Raw genomic sequence first — 15,000 nt, 5'->3', positions numbered from 1 at the left:
ATGATGAAGTACAATTATAATGATCAAATGAAAAAAGCGTTCCTTTTTGTGCACTGTTGTGCAGGACTGTTTGTTACCTAATTTTTTCACTGTTACATGTAGAGATGTATCCAGGGTGCATCATTGCGTCCTGGGATGCACTCGTTTTCCTTTTGGACTCGTAGAATATGGAACAAAGGGTCCAATTGGACATAGAAAAAAAATCGAATGTTTATGCAAATTAAGGCATTCCCATTTCTCACAATGGAGAAATGATCGAGTTCCTTAAATTTCAAGGTAAGCTGTTATTTTTGCATTTTTGTAGTCGAATGATTTCATTTTGTCAACCATTATGTCCAGCTTCCCACGTGTTGCGTGACATGATCTGACCTGTTTTTTAGGCGAGAAAATCGGTGACCCTTTTCGGTCAAAGTTCAGTTTGTTGCATGCTTTCCAAGCGAATTTCAAGCATTAGTTCGCTTATCATGAGCGTAATGACAGAGAATCCAACGACAAAGTATGTTAAATTTTTGTTTTTTGCGACCCTCTTGATATTAATTCTGGACGCGCATGTGTCATTTTCTTGGTTCTTGTTTTGCAGGTAACTTGTGTGTTTTGCAAGTTATGCAACTTTTTCAGAGTTAATGTTAAAATTATTGTGTTGAACATGAAACTTGAATGTATTCAATCACTTGATTATTAACTTTGGCCATGGTGAAGTCATGGCTGCACAGGCTGACGATGAATCAATGAATCAACAGGCATAACAGTTTCAAAGAAATTGATCATTTTATTTACATATTTGTGGGGAGGGATAAGACTTGATTTTTGTGCGATTTAGAAATGTGAAAGGGTACTTCAGCAGCAATAAAGAGGCAATAGATCGAATACTAATTCTTGAATATTGATTGGCTGAACCCCCAAAATTTTGCAATGGACCCCCAAATTTTTCAAAAAGGGGTCCAGAGGAACCCCAAATTTGAAAACCTGGATACATCTAGTTTACAAACGAAAATTCCGATGGAAAATAAATGCTTCATGCAGGGTGTTTCTAAAACTCATACACGAATAAGCGACGATTTCGTTGAAACATCGTCCACTTGGTGGAAAAATTCTTACAAAACCAATGTCCATTGTGCGTTGCTAAAATTTCTTGCCAACTTCAAACCTTTTGAAGTGTGAAATTTGAAACATACATTCTTTAAATATCCGCAAACATTGAAAACGAAACTTCATGCGCATTGAAAGGATGAATTTGTTCTCGACGCTCACACACGAACATTAACAGCAACAAATAATAATTACACAGAATAAAACTACAATTAACTTTATTCCAAAACTTCCTTTCTACATAACAACAATATGATGATTATTTATAGCTACAGTCAGCAGTGCTGTTAGCGTTCACAATAAGTTCGCACTCGATAAGGCATTAATTATCTGAAGCGTTTCATTCTTTGTCCATTGGGTTAAAATTTCCGTTTAAAATTTTCAGAACGAGTCTCCAAAAGGAAACACAAACCAAGGATTATTATTATCTTGAAACGCGAAAATAATACGAGAACTTACTTTCCTTATAAAAGCGCTAGATTCACGGTTTGCCGATCGGCGAACGAAGCTTTGTAAACAATGAAATGTGCTCAGAAATTGCCACATTTTTACATACGAAGATACTACAATTTATCATAGGCATATTTTCTTCGAAAATTGGCCTTTCACAAACACCTTCAAAGGTTGAAATTTGAAACAAAAGGACAATTAAAATCGCGCGCAAGCGTCAAGCCACTGCACTTACAGATTTCTTACCATCGCGCGCGTCGCACCCGAGGGTGGTAACTTACTTTTGAGCAGTACTGTAGTTCCCAGTCTTGTGCTCAATCTGAAGAAACAACATGGCGTCCACGCGGAAGAAAGAACGTTTTTGTGACCTTAGTCAAGTAAGCAGAGCTCATTTTCAGGCGGCCTACTTTTCGTTATTAGCCTTCTGCTTTAGAGTTTATTGACAGCCCTGCTTCTTTGAGGAGTCGATGGGTGAAGGTAGTCCAGCCAAGTCAACCACATGCTGGTGCAGCAAAGGGCATGTTTCTAATAGTTCATTAATTTAATTTACTTTAATTTATTACTTGTCTTCAGAACTGATGCCTTAAATTTGTTTTATGAATAGAGTGAGATGCCTACTGTAGAAACCAGAGGACTTGTGAGAGTGGTATCACCTGTAGCCAGACAAGATTCGAGTAAGTTACCACAGCATACCTGAGTCATGTCAATGTAAAGGCTTCCACTCTTGCTCTGCATTGCTGTTTATTTTTTGCAGTTATGAACATTTCCATTTACGCTTTTAGGAATTTTGGATAAACCACATGTGAAGAGCAGGCACATACTTTGGCATGGAAAGATAGCTAATAAAGACAGGGTCTTGGCTGACATTCAGCTTATTTGTCATTCCTTGGAGGTGGTCAAACTTCCTTTTGATATGTAAGTCATTGTTGGAGCAGGCGTAGCTCAGTTCCTCAGTTCGATCCTTGTAGACCTCAACGTCTGTTTTGACTTTCCTGTGATTTGTGTTGCTATAGTTATACCTGTAAAACAGAGCACCTACCTCTGTTTTACAGGTATAACATTGCGTTTCTCTCGTACAACCTACAACATGACAGCTACAACAAGTTGCAAAATTAGTGGAGACACTTCACTCTCTTGGGGCATTATTAATTTACCTATTATCTTCTACACTACAGCCCCCCTCCCCCCTTATCAAGGTTGCTAGCAATACAAAAAATTGCTGAAAACTTAAACAGTCAACATTCAAAGGGGGGGAGGGAGGGGGAAGTGGGAAAGGTTGGAATTGTAGATATGGCGGATATTGGAAGCTAGAAAAGCTGTTTTTTTTAATGGGGGTGTCTCACCAATTTTGCAAACTGTTGTAGCATCAATTTTGGCAGTTTTGCTCTCTGTACATTTTGCTTGCGCATTGAGCATGTGGTAAGATTGTCTTGGAAAGTTTTGAATTTCTTTTCCTTTCTTTGGGGCTCCTATACCTTCTAGAATTTACCTATTGTTGACTTATGTTTCTCAGTTAGTTAGTTGCCAAAAGGGGACTTCAGTTTTTTTAAAATGTCAAGCACTGTTGTAAACAAATTCATTGAATTTTGTGCATAATGAATACATACATGACGTTGTGATCTCATTGGTTGATATTACAGTGTAATCTCTAGAACACAATTTTGATCCATGTTTCAGCGGTGAGAAGATTGTCATGAAAGAGAAAATCTCCTTTCAACAGCTGAGAACACTTTTGACCTTTCCACTCTTTCGCACTGGTCCTCCTGCAGTATCAAAAACCTGCAAAGGTAAGTGTGTGTCACATATTTCCCACTCCCATACCTTTCGCAGTGGATTCCAGACTGTGAAATAATAACAGATAATGATGATGACAATGATGATTATTTTTTTCAAATGACAAAAACTTCTTTTTAACAATCTCTGTTATCGGCAAGTGTACATGTTTAAGTGAAACCCCATGAGATTTAAAAAGCTAATCCAAAGAAAAATAAGACTAACTGCTAGGAAATTCTCGAATTTCATGATCCTAGTTAGGTTCTAGAGAGGATTAAAGAATTTGAGTTTGGCCCATGAGGAGAACAGGACCTAGAAGCTAGATATTAATGCATAGATGTTGTCAGTAAAATCCGTTCTCTGGTTGAATCCGTTTTGCCTAGGTTGAATATGCACTCCCCCACCCCCCAAAAGGATTGAAAACACTATACTTCCCCTCAAACGCTCATTGCCTTATGCATCTCAACATTTCTTCTTACTGTTTCGAATCATCTTATCCGCCAGTTTTTTTGTATTCTTACGCTTATCTCTTTAGGCTCAACATCACAACATACTTAGTAAGGAAACAGAAGACTGTACTGATCACTTACCGGTACTCAAACTCGCACCCTCCAGATCTGTAGTCCTGTGTCTTCACCAGTGAACTACAACGACATTATGACATTAACTCAAGAACTATGTTCTCTAAGCATAGAGATACTGGTCAGGTAGATTTTACTTAGTCTAACACCAGACGATTTTTATTCGTCAATAGGGACGGGTTCAGGGGTGGGAGCTTTCACCCTTTCCCTCATCAATGTAATGGTGACCTGCTTATCTTGTCAATCCTAATGTATAGAATAAGTATATGACTTCCCCACCAAAGCAACCTTACAGTTTCTTTAGGAGTCAATAATGTCAAATTATTTCATGTTTGTGTCCATTTTCAGCAACTCTAGCTGGTGGTGCTTCTCTCTTGCACTGTGATTTACTCCCAGTTAAAGATGATCATGGAAAAATAAAAAAGCTTATCAATTTCTTTCAGGAAAAGAATTGGGTAAGTGTATTCTGTAAGTCTGATCACTTTGAATTCAAAACTGGTAATTGGTGGTCTTGTTGACAAGAAAAATTATCTATTTTCTATCAAAGTTTGGGGCTTGATTGTGAGATTACATCATGAGTTTATTTTTTCTCTGCTTCCCATCTTTTTCATCATTCTATATATTTCTATTTGGCCATGTAAATATACAAATACAAATGAAAGAGAGAACAAATGTGACAAGGTTTAACAAAACAAAATATAAGCCTGCAATACATTACAGTACCGCCTAGAAGTATTGACCCCTAGGGACGAGGCAATACCTTGTCTTTGCCGCAGGTAGTGGACGCACGGCACCGAGGTATGCAAATTTTTTTCCCTCGGTAAAACCGAGGTGCACTTTGCCGCGGGAAATTTGCCGCGGGAGAAAAGACGAGGCTTGCCGCGGGAAAGAACAATGATCTGTTGCTCTTGTAAAATAAGCGGAAGACTATCAAATTTTATATCTGATGGTGTGAAGAATCGATTCGTAATGCAAGAAATTGTAATCAAAATGAGAAAGTGTGCCATTTACGTAAGGACTCAAATTTTATCATCTTTACATAATGTAAAACTGAAAACTGAAGAGTTCTTTAAAAGATACAGTGTAAGCTTGATTATCCAGCCAACGCAACACTCGTTGTTCTCCAGGTTGTAATACTGTATGTGTGCGTGAGAAATTATTTGGAGACCTGAAATTCAAACTTGTGCGATTGTCTTCGTTTTATCATCGCCATTTTGGTTAAAAGCAGGTATTCCTTCCACATACATTGTATTATTGTTAAACTTGTCAAATTTCAATTTTAATCGCAACATTCCTTCGAGGCATCGGAGCCTTTGTCGGTACTATTTTGAGACCAAACGTACCGACGAATAATTTAAGAATGGTTTCTTTTTTCATTGCTTTTCATCAGCAATAAATTGTTATATCATAGCAATTGCAGCAAAATACATTTTCGCGTTGTTTTATCAGTCGTGCAATAGTCTACTTGACTTCCATAAATATTTTTTAATTGCAGCATGTTGATTACGCATGGAAAACAAATTTAAGAATAGACTGTAGTTAGTGGAGAAAAGAAGTCTCTTACTTATCTGAACGCTCATTGTACGAATTTTAACAAATGCAAAACCAGCAAGCGAAACAAACTTTCGAATGTTCGAACCATCTTTGCTCCAGTGCTCACGTTGCACTTTCAGGTGCAACTCTTTTCGCAGCGGGCTTCCACTCGTGATAAATTTGCATAACCACGCCGATATGCACCAATGATTACCCAGAGCACGAAAACAATCTTTTCAGTTTAGATCAAATAATTTTCGACTATTTCAGGGATTGGATATCCTGGGTTCTTTCTTGTGTTTTTCTTTTTTGTGATTTGTTACACTAAACAACCTTAGAAAGTAATACTGCAGTAGGAAACCACAAGAAGTCGTAACTTGGTCACGCAAGGTTTTCGAGCCGTTCACCCTGAACATGTAAGCTTTCAGTTTGTAAACATTGTCAAAACCCTCTCCTGTTTGCAGGATATCGAAATAATAAATGAATAAATGTACGTTCCGTGCGCTGACCGGCAAAAAACAAGCGGACATATTCTCCCATAAACTTAAATGTATAAAATGACGGCGAAGTCCACGCAAGTGGGACAAGCGTCGAACCTTCAAATGAATAGTCCACCATAAGTCTTCGAAATAATCACTGCAATCAAAATACAAATGCATGTCGCAAAGAAGGTTTCAAATGTGGTCGGAATCTAGCTACAGTACGGATATTCTTTTCGCATGTAAAAAGAAAAGGAAACCAAGGTGCATGATTAGCGGCTATAACCCTCTTTGCTGTTCGCAATTTTCAGCCGAAACTTGGTCAGTTTCTGTTGTTCGGTGGGATTTCAACATTACAATCTACAATAGCTTATCGAAACATAAAGTTAACGGAAACCCAACTCTACCGCGGAATTTTAATTACCGAGGGTTTACCTCGGTTGACTTTCCCGCGGCAACTTTGGAGCCTAGCCGTAAATTTCCCTCGGCAGAAAAGCGGCCTACCGCGGGAATACCGAGGGAAAGTCACGACAGGGTGACGCGGCAATGACGCGGTAAAGGGGTCAATACTTCCAGGCGGTACTGTATGTAAAGAAACTGCTGAAAATGACGAATGATCGAGGGAATGTTGTTGTGTACATAACATCGTATCTAAATGCCTCTCTAATTTTGCCCCATATCATCAAATTGAAACGAGTAAGAAAATGATTTTTTCATTTCGTAAGTTATTTTATCAAAAAGTTGCGGCAAATTGGCAACTGCTGACCTTTTATTTCGTAAGAGAGACAGTAAAAGCTAGTGCAAATTTGTGACTCCATAAAAAAATTTGGTCACAAATGCGATTGTATTGGCCATGTTTTGCTTTGTTTTACTTTATTTTAATTGTTGGACAGGTGTGTACTAACCAGTATCAAAATCAAATCAAAAACCTCCTTGAATTTATTACTGAAACAATGTGGTTTTCTCTTAAGGCTGGTATAGTTAAATGTCCTGATGCAAACAGAGTTATATTCTTAATACCTACCTCTCAGATTACCTCAGATCTTGGTAAGTATGATGTGAGCCAAAAGTAAAAATAACAAGCAAATAGTTTAAAAGATAATCCTTCCCCTCCTAGAAGTGCCACTTGCATGAGCATCCAATAAAAAAGCTGTGTTCAGTGGGATACTCTTTAACCTTTTTTTCTGTTGACTGATTTTATCCCCTGATGAATACCTTGAACATAGCCATTAGGTCATACCCATCTCAAAGGCTTTACTATCTTATTTATTTCATGATTTTTCCCCATACCAAGATTGCCTAAACCTCCCTTAGAAAAATATGTGTACTAAACAAATTCAGGGAAAAAACAACTTTAAAAAATGACATTCCCATTTTATTGAAATCTAGTGTCTTGTTAGACTTTCGAAAAGTCCTTCGTCTAGATACGCGCGGAACGAAGGACTTTTCATACTTGATTGGCGCCAATTTAGCGACCCAAAAACGGGTTGCTGAGCTAGGCCAATCAGAGTAGTCCTCGTGGACCCCAGGGGATAGAGTTGTCAATCAAAATTTGCCACAAGCAGTGAAGCGTGATTTTCAAACATGCTAGATATTCCGATTGCGCGACCATCACGGGAAAATAATTCAAGAATATCTGTCTTGCATAGATCTGTTTGTCTTCTCCAACCGGAGCTGGGAAAGTCTGACCTTTGAACTAGTCCCGTAGGCTTTTGGTCGTTTACTTGGGGCGGGTGGCATGCTATCGCCTTCGTAATTCTTCCACTGATTTCACTCACGAAAGATTTGGTCTCTAGCCGGTCGCTATGTAGGAGACAACACATTTAAAATCTTAAGTATAAACTGGTGTTTGGAAGTCCCGAGGCGATTCTCAACGACTATCGACACATTTTTCGTCCAATGGAACAAAAAAGTTTAAAATGCATGTGTATTCATCGACGAGAGTCATTGCATCGCTAAATGGTAAGATGTATCTTTTAATTTCGGTCTAGTACGTCTCCTACACCTGAAGCTTACCTGATCTTTCATGAGTGAAATCAATTGACTTTCTTGACGATTCGAAGCTTTCCCTTACTTGCTAATCTTTCGAATTAGTCTTTCGTTTCTCTCAGCACAAATCACGGCACAAGTGTTGGTCCAAAAAATACCACTGGAGATCTCCTTTCCAAGCGGCGACTCGAGATTGAAATAAGCTTTCGTTTTATTTCATCTTTGTTTCTGATACCTTTAGCACAAAGTCAACAAATTTCCTCTTTCGATTTCGTAGAAACAAACATGTTCGACTGTTTCGTCGGATTGCGCCATTAAGTTCAGGGCTTGCGAATGACGTCATCCCCTTTTTGGCGCGAGACGCAAATGAAAACCTTGCAAGCGAGACAAGTCGACCTCTTGCGACTTCGTCGCTCGCTCATCCACTTCGCGTACGAAAAATCACGATTCGCTCGCCGAAACATTTTCTCCTGGGATTATCGTGAGGTCGACTTGTGGCAAGTCTAGTGTCTTGTGAGTCTTCTGAGTATTGTTATGTTGCAGGGAACGCGAGGCCCTGTTATTGAGGGTTATTCCCTGTTGGAACTTTCTAGAATGTAATTGCAGTTAAATGGGGTATGGCATACATGTAGAATACACTCACAGGGAAAATGAAGGAATTTTACAGATAAAGTCCTCATTAACCGTCCTAATTACATTTCATCAACCCAGCTCACCACTGTTACATGTACCTCTTTATTTTTACAACTGTTTTGACCTTTAAGTAATTTGTGAGGCTGCTTATTGAATGTCAATGAAGTGTTGTTATCTGTGAATTACTTGCAGGAATCACTACGCCAGATTCTCCAATATCACTCCATGTTCTGCTGTTTTTTGGGAAACAGAAACCAAGTAAAGGTTGGACAGGCTTTGCTTCGTACTAATGTATCTTTATAGAATGCCACCAAAAAGGCTAATATACTTTTCAACTCAAGTGCTGTATGGCTAACCATGTTTGCATTGTATTGTTGTTTTTTTTATTTTCATTGTGTCGTCTTCATTAATTAAAAGGTACCAAACTGATTTTGCCACCCTCAGTCATTTGTCATAGCAACTAAATTGGGACTTGACAGGGTTCAATTAATCATGTTATTGCTTTTGTCCAATTAGAATCAATAAAAGATTATTGATTATTGATTCTGATTGGACAAAAGCAATGAAATAATAAATTGAGCCCTGTTGAATTATTTTGTTGATTGTTTTATAAGCTGAAAGCAAATCAACACAACTCTGCAAAAAGTCAGTTAAGACAATCAGGTATTGTAGCGGCCCGTAGAGAGACTGCTTTGACATTTAAATATTTTTTAGGCGTCTGTTATCAAAAAGCTCAAAATAAATAAGTGCAGATCAAAGAGCACAGATGGCAAACGTTCTTGTACATTTTCATTGTGTTGCATTTTTCATAATCCATGAAAGAGGGAGAACTCTTGCCCTGTTTTCTCTTGAGAATTTTGGTTAACCTCAACAATTTAGTAAAAGGGTTGCGTGCCTTGATTTTGAAATTGTGTGGTGCCAGTTTCATACCTTTTTGTGATATCTTCCTTTTAAGGTACTGCATCTGCAAGGACTCAAAAGTCCCGTGAAATTAAGACAGTGACTGAAATCCAAGATGAGCTTAAAAGGCAGTTCTGTGATGTGAAGGAAGCCCATGCTCTTGCTGACCTAAGAAGACTTAGCTTGGAAACTGCAAAACCCAAACATGCCTTGGCATCTAGAGCAGAGGAATTCTATGACTCAGACTTTGAAGCGGAAGTGACAAGTGAGGAAAAGGCTAATTATTGGAAAGATGCCGTTGAGAAGTGGATCAGCAGGCCAAACCCGTTACATACTGTTGTTACTAGTGCAAATAAAGCCCCAAGAACTAGACTGCCTGCAACTGAAAGTTTACCTATCAGCTTTCCTGAATTGGTGCACCCAGGATCCAGTAGTAGCTCAAAGGCATCAATGATCCCTGCTGAACAGTTTGGTGAGACTCTATCCAGAAAGGTGACTGGTGATAGTAGAATGGCAAAAGAGGAGAGTGCAACGCTTCCTTCACCTTTACTGATGCGGAAAGAGCAACACAGAGAGGACCCAAGACTGAAGCAGCATTCAGTGGAAACAGAGCTCAGACCTGGAATTGAGTCTCCAGAGCCATGTAGGAACAGTAACAGTATAATATATAATGCACAGGAAGCAGAGCAGGAAAAAGGTGTTGTAGAAGCTTCCACCACTGATCAGGAATCTGTAAAGTCAAGTTCATCAACTGGTGGTACACAAGTCCAATATCAAGTGGATGAGAAATCATTAAAAATGATATTGGATAATCTGTTGCAGTCACAAAAGGAAGTGAAGAGTTACCAAGTTAGTGTTGATGATGGAACAAGGAAAGCCTTAGAATTGTTCAAGAATCACAAAGAATCTCAGAGTGAAGGGTCCAATGTCAAAGAAGATGTCACAGAAACAGGTCTAGAAAAGTTAATTCCAGGGCAGGCCAAAATACAACACTCTGGCCCACAAGATGATGTCTCCAGGAGAAATGTAGAAGTGATGGAGCAACAACAAGAAACCCAGGATGGAAGCTCAAATTTACAAAATCATCGTGAATATGCTCAGGATTCAAACACCATGGGTAAGTCCAATGCTGCAGATACAACAGGTGACAAAACGTCTGTTCTGAAAAATGACCAAAATTCTACGGATAACAAGGACAAGACACCAGAAAGAGGTGTATTATTGCAAAAACAAGCAGAAGATTGTTGCGACAAAAAGCAAGGAAAGAGAAGAGCACTTGACGAAGAATCTAAAAGTAATAAAGTCAAAGCACCTAAACATCAAGACATGGACAGAAAGAATCCTGTTTCTGAAAGTGTTGTGAAACCTATGGAGCCAAGCGCTGTGCCTGAATTGGCAGAAGATCCTTTTCCAGCCATTTCATCTGACTCTTTAGAGAGTTTTAGAAACCCATTGCCAAATTCTAATCGTGCACGGAAAGCCCCTAAGTTGAAACTGATCTTATCAAAGAGCAAAACTGCAAAAGGGACATCTACACCATCACTTCCTGAAAAAAATGACTTGCTTGGAAACAAACTCGATGATCTGAGTCAACCTGCACAAAGGAATTCCAAGCTTGCCAAAGTGGACAAGCCTTCACCAGATGACACTGCAAAAGAAAGAAAGACATCAGAATCACCTGTTGCTATGGATATAAGCCCAGTACGCACCACTCCAGATATTCACGGGACCGTCAGCCCAATCACTGTGGTTTCCTCAAAGGGTCGATATAATCGAGCAGTTTCATATACTGCAGTGCATTCTTCTCAAACCTATGCACCGTTAAGTTCAACATGTTTTCCTTTCAGTCCTTCGTTACCTCAGGGTCCTTACAGAAGTCCAATCTCACCTGTTCAGCCTCCCATTCCATTATCCTCTCCATTGGAGTCTTCAATTAGTTTGCCTGGTGCAAGTTTTCCCTGTGTTCCTGCTGGTGCGTCAATGCCATCCAGTGTTGGATCAATGCAGTTTACTCCCTCAAGTCAGGTGATGGTACAGGTTCCTCAGCCGTCACCTGTTCCTCCACCTCCACTGCCTCCTCCCCCTCCTCCTCCTCCTCCAGTTCATATCCCTCCCCTTCCCCCGTTACCTCCCCAGTCAGAACATGTTCCTCCTCTGCCGTCCCATGTAGAACATGTTCCTCCTCCTCCTCCTCCTCCATTTCCTCCTACTGAAAGTGCTCCCTATCAAATGCCACCTCTCTACTCCCACGCTGTCAGTGTTCAAAGGAACAATGGGGCAGATTCTATGGTTGTTAGTTTGCCTGGATCTTCTGCACCATACCCAACAGCACTACCAGGTCCATCAGTGGCATCCCTCTCAACTAATCAAGGATTTGGCGTCTTCAATCAGTCTTTTCAGGCTCCCTCAAGACCTGTTCTTCCACCTGCTGATGTCAGACAACCAGTAGTGTTTCAGTTTGGAGGTGCTCCTCAATTGCCTCTGCCAAGAGCACCAACTGATGTACCTGTTATCCAGTCTCAAGCTTTGGGATTTTCACCTATTACACCCCCCATATTTTCTTTTCCAATGGTCACTCCACAAGCCACACCAATTCTTCCGCCACAGGGACCTCATGTTCTGCCACAAGGGCCAGTTGCTCATTCACAAGGACCTCAAACTGTAACTTCATTGGGACCTCCACTTCCTCCTCATGGAGTCGTGGGTACGCCGCAGATGACATTAAATCAATCGATAGTTAGTGCATCAGCTCCATTCTCTGTTCGTCCTTCCATTCAACAGCCATCTATTCAGCCTACAGTGGGGTTTTGGGCTGCCCCTTTTATAAGAAATTTTGGAATACCACACCCTCCACCTCATCATTTCCAGGTAAAGAAACATTCAAATGAATCATTGGCATCAAAGCTGGCACACAAAGGGTCAGAGTTGAAAAATGTAGTTGATGCAAAGGTTCATAGAAACAGCACAGGTAAGAAACTTGATGACACTTGCTCCAACAAAACTACCTCTGTTCCTGAAGCTAATAAAGACAAACCAAGGGAAAAGATTGAAAAGTTGGTTGATCCAGCTTGTGACAAGTCTATGACTCCCCAAGCCCTAAGTGCTGAAAGTGTCAACGAGGAAACAGAACCAAGGGCCTCTAACAATGCCAAAGACCGTTTGGAGGAACAGTCTTTAGACTCTGTTTGTAGCAGAAATGAACAGAATTTAGATATCAATAATGAAAACCCACAAGATGAAGATCCAAGGTCAGTGGGTAGCTGCTTAATAAAGGAAGATAAAGTTTTGAACAATGGTAAGCAACCAAGTGAAAGTCAAACATCAGATCCCCAAGAGACAGCTGAGGTCTCTAGCACTTTGCCAACCAACAACACAGATAGTGCTAAGGAAGTTGATAGCAACATATCCTTGCTTTCGCCAGCAACAGATCGTGCAACTGAACTTGAACAAATGAGCACGGAAGCCCAAAACAAGATCGCTGATGTGCTCAGATACAATCCTTATGATGCAAGTTCCAATACAGAGTCAGCTGTTCAAGGAGAAGTAGAATTGGCTGGACCAGACAAATCTGAGGACCTTGATTTTGATCCTGACGCTGATGTGGAGGAAGGTGGGAACTTTACTTTGCTGTTAGGGTGCGACAGCAGAGAGCTACTGTAGCATAGGCAGTCAGCTGGAGGATGGTTGGATAAGCAGATAGAGAGCATTAATTTTGCTATGTGTTTGGTTTTTTTTTTTTAATTATTGCAGGTTTGTAGTTGGATGTTAAGGTAAAACGAAAAATTCATTTTTTTTGGTTTATGGATCAGAGATTGGTGCTACATCTGATCTCTTTACCTCTGAAATATTATGTGCACTTCAGTTGCTGGAATGTTGCTATTTGGTTTCTCCTGGGAAATTTTAACAAGGTGTGAGCACCATTTTAAATACATAGGCTTAAATATAACCAAAGGTTAAAGGAATTTTCTTGAGATTCACAGAGAAAAATGTCTGACTTGAATTTTCTATAGGTCCCTTAAAATTATCTCTTTAGCTTTAGTACTTATAGTTGGGAATCAAGTCAATGAATAAAAATATATATTTGCATATTTGAAGTGTGGGTTATAGATGAAGAGAGAAGTGGTCAACGCACTTAGAGCGGTTTTCAATTGAGTGTCGAAAGTAATTAGATAATTACTTTGGTTTATGATTACTGCAGCAAGTGATTGGCTCAAAGTTCTCGCACTATTTTATCAACCAATCAGAAGTGAAACCAAAATCAATCGTGGCTCGTGTGTGCACATTTTCCCGCACTTTGAGTCAGCTACGTATAATTACTTCGAGTTTTGATTGGTTTACTGGATTGTCTCCATCCTTTTTGATTGGCCAAAGTAATTACTTTGGTTTTGGTTTTACGACACTCAACTTAAACTCGCTCTATCTGGACAATGTAAATAAATGTCTCTCATACATGTAGGTACTATAAAAATTCAGGTAGCTTCAATGTGATTCAAACCCATGACTTGCCGGTGCAAAGCTCAACCTACTGAGCGACAAGTGGCTTCTTAGCAGCCAATCATAGCTCAGGGCCATAAGAGACAATAATGTTAGTGTCGAGATAAGTGCGAGTCTTTTATGTCTTGGTAAAGTGATACAGTGTATATGCCGTTGCTGTTTCATTCTTTACAGAAAACTTTGGTGTGAAGGGTGATTTTGAATGAAAGCTGTTTTGCAAGAATGGTGTTTTGGCAATGAGTTTTTGTTGTAGTTTGCAGCTTTCAATTTTGTTATTGAAGAGTTGTTTCTGTAGTATTGTTGTTTTGTTCCAAATTGTACCAGCAATAATCTTTATTATAATACTTAACATGAATTTTAGTTGTGTATTTGATTCTGATAATTCCCTTTCTATCTTTTATTCACATTCCCTCTAGTTTAGTAGGTTTTTTTAACTATTCTGTGTCACCCTCCTAACATAGACATTACTTAGGTTGTCACAGGGGAGCAGGGCTGGCACATTGATGAGAATACTCTCCTTCCACCAATGTGGCCGGGGTTCACTTCCTGGATTTGATGCCATATGTGGGTTGAGTTTGTTGGTTCTCTACTCTGCCCCGAGAGGTTTTTCCCTGGGTACTTGGCTCTTTCCCCTCTGCTCAAAAACCAACATTTGATTTGTTCTGATTTCAGTTGATTTGTAGTCTCCCCAATTACTAGAGCACTTGTGCTCAGCTAAATGACCTTGATATTCAAATAAAGTTGTTGTTATTGTTGTTGTTGTTGTTATTATTATTATTATTATTATTATTATTATTATTATGGCAAAGAGCGTCTTAACATTCTATAATATTCATTTATAATTTTTCTTTCCTTTATTTTATCAAATCTATAATACTAGGAGTTGTTTTATTATTTTTATTTTTTTTATTTTAATACACATGTTTATAGGAAATGAGAATTTTTTTTTACAAATAATTATTATTGCTATTATTAGAATTAGTACTAGTATTTGTATCTCTGTAAGCCTAATACTTGTTTTAGAGTTCTTTATTTGGTTTTTTCAGTGTGTGTATTTTTACTGATAATTTGAAATAAAT

General features: G+C 39.2%; 1 protein-coding gene across 2 annotated transcripts in view; it reads left to right on the top strand.

Moving 5' to 3' along the window:
• Window positions 1–15,000, top strand: part of LOC137999741 (uncharacterized) — a 62,253-nt gene that overhangs the window by 21,789 nt on the left and 25,464 nt on the right. For both annotated transcript variants that reach the window (XR_011122997.1, XM_068845617.1), the window contains exons 8-14: window positions 2,144–2,213; window positions 2,322–2,454; window positions 3,217–3,326; window positions 4,242–4,348; window positions 6,877–6,952; window positions 8,720–8,791; window positions 9,483–13,037. Coding sequence is in view for 1 of the 2 variants with exons in the window: in XM_068845617.1 (XP_068701718.1) it covers window positions 2,144–2,213; window positions 2,322–2,454; window positions 3,217–3,326; window positions 4,242–4,348; window positions 6,877–6,952; window positions 8,720–8,791; window positions 9,483–13,037 (4,123 nt within the window). In the remaining variant the exon portion in view is untranslated. The remainder of the gene's footprint in view (window positions 1–2,143; window positions 2,214–2,321; window positions 2,455–3,216; window positions 3,327–4,241; window positions 4,349–6,876; window positions 6,953–8,719; window positions 8,792–9,482; window positions 13,038–15,000) is intronic.

Source organism: Montipora foliosa, chromosome 4 (genome assembly GCF_036669935.1).
Source record: "Montipora foliosa isolate CH-2021 chromosome 4, ASM3666993v2, whole genome shotgun sequence".
NCBI lineage: Eukaryota > Metazoa > Cnidaria > Anthozoa > Scleractinia > Acroporidae > Montipora > Montipora foliosa.
Note: the sequence above shows the minus strand (reverse complement) of the source record. Positions and strands in the feature narration are given on the sequence as shown.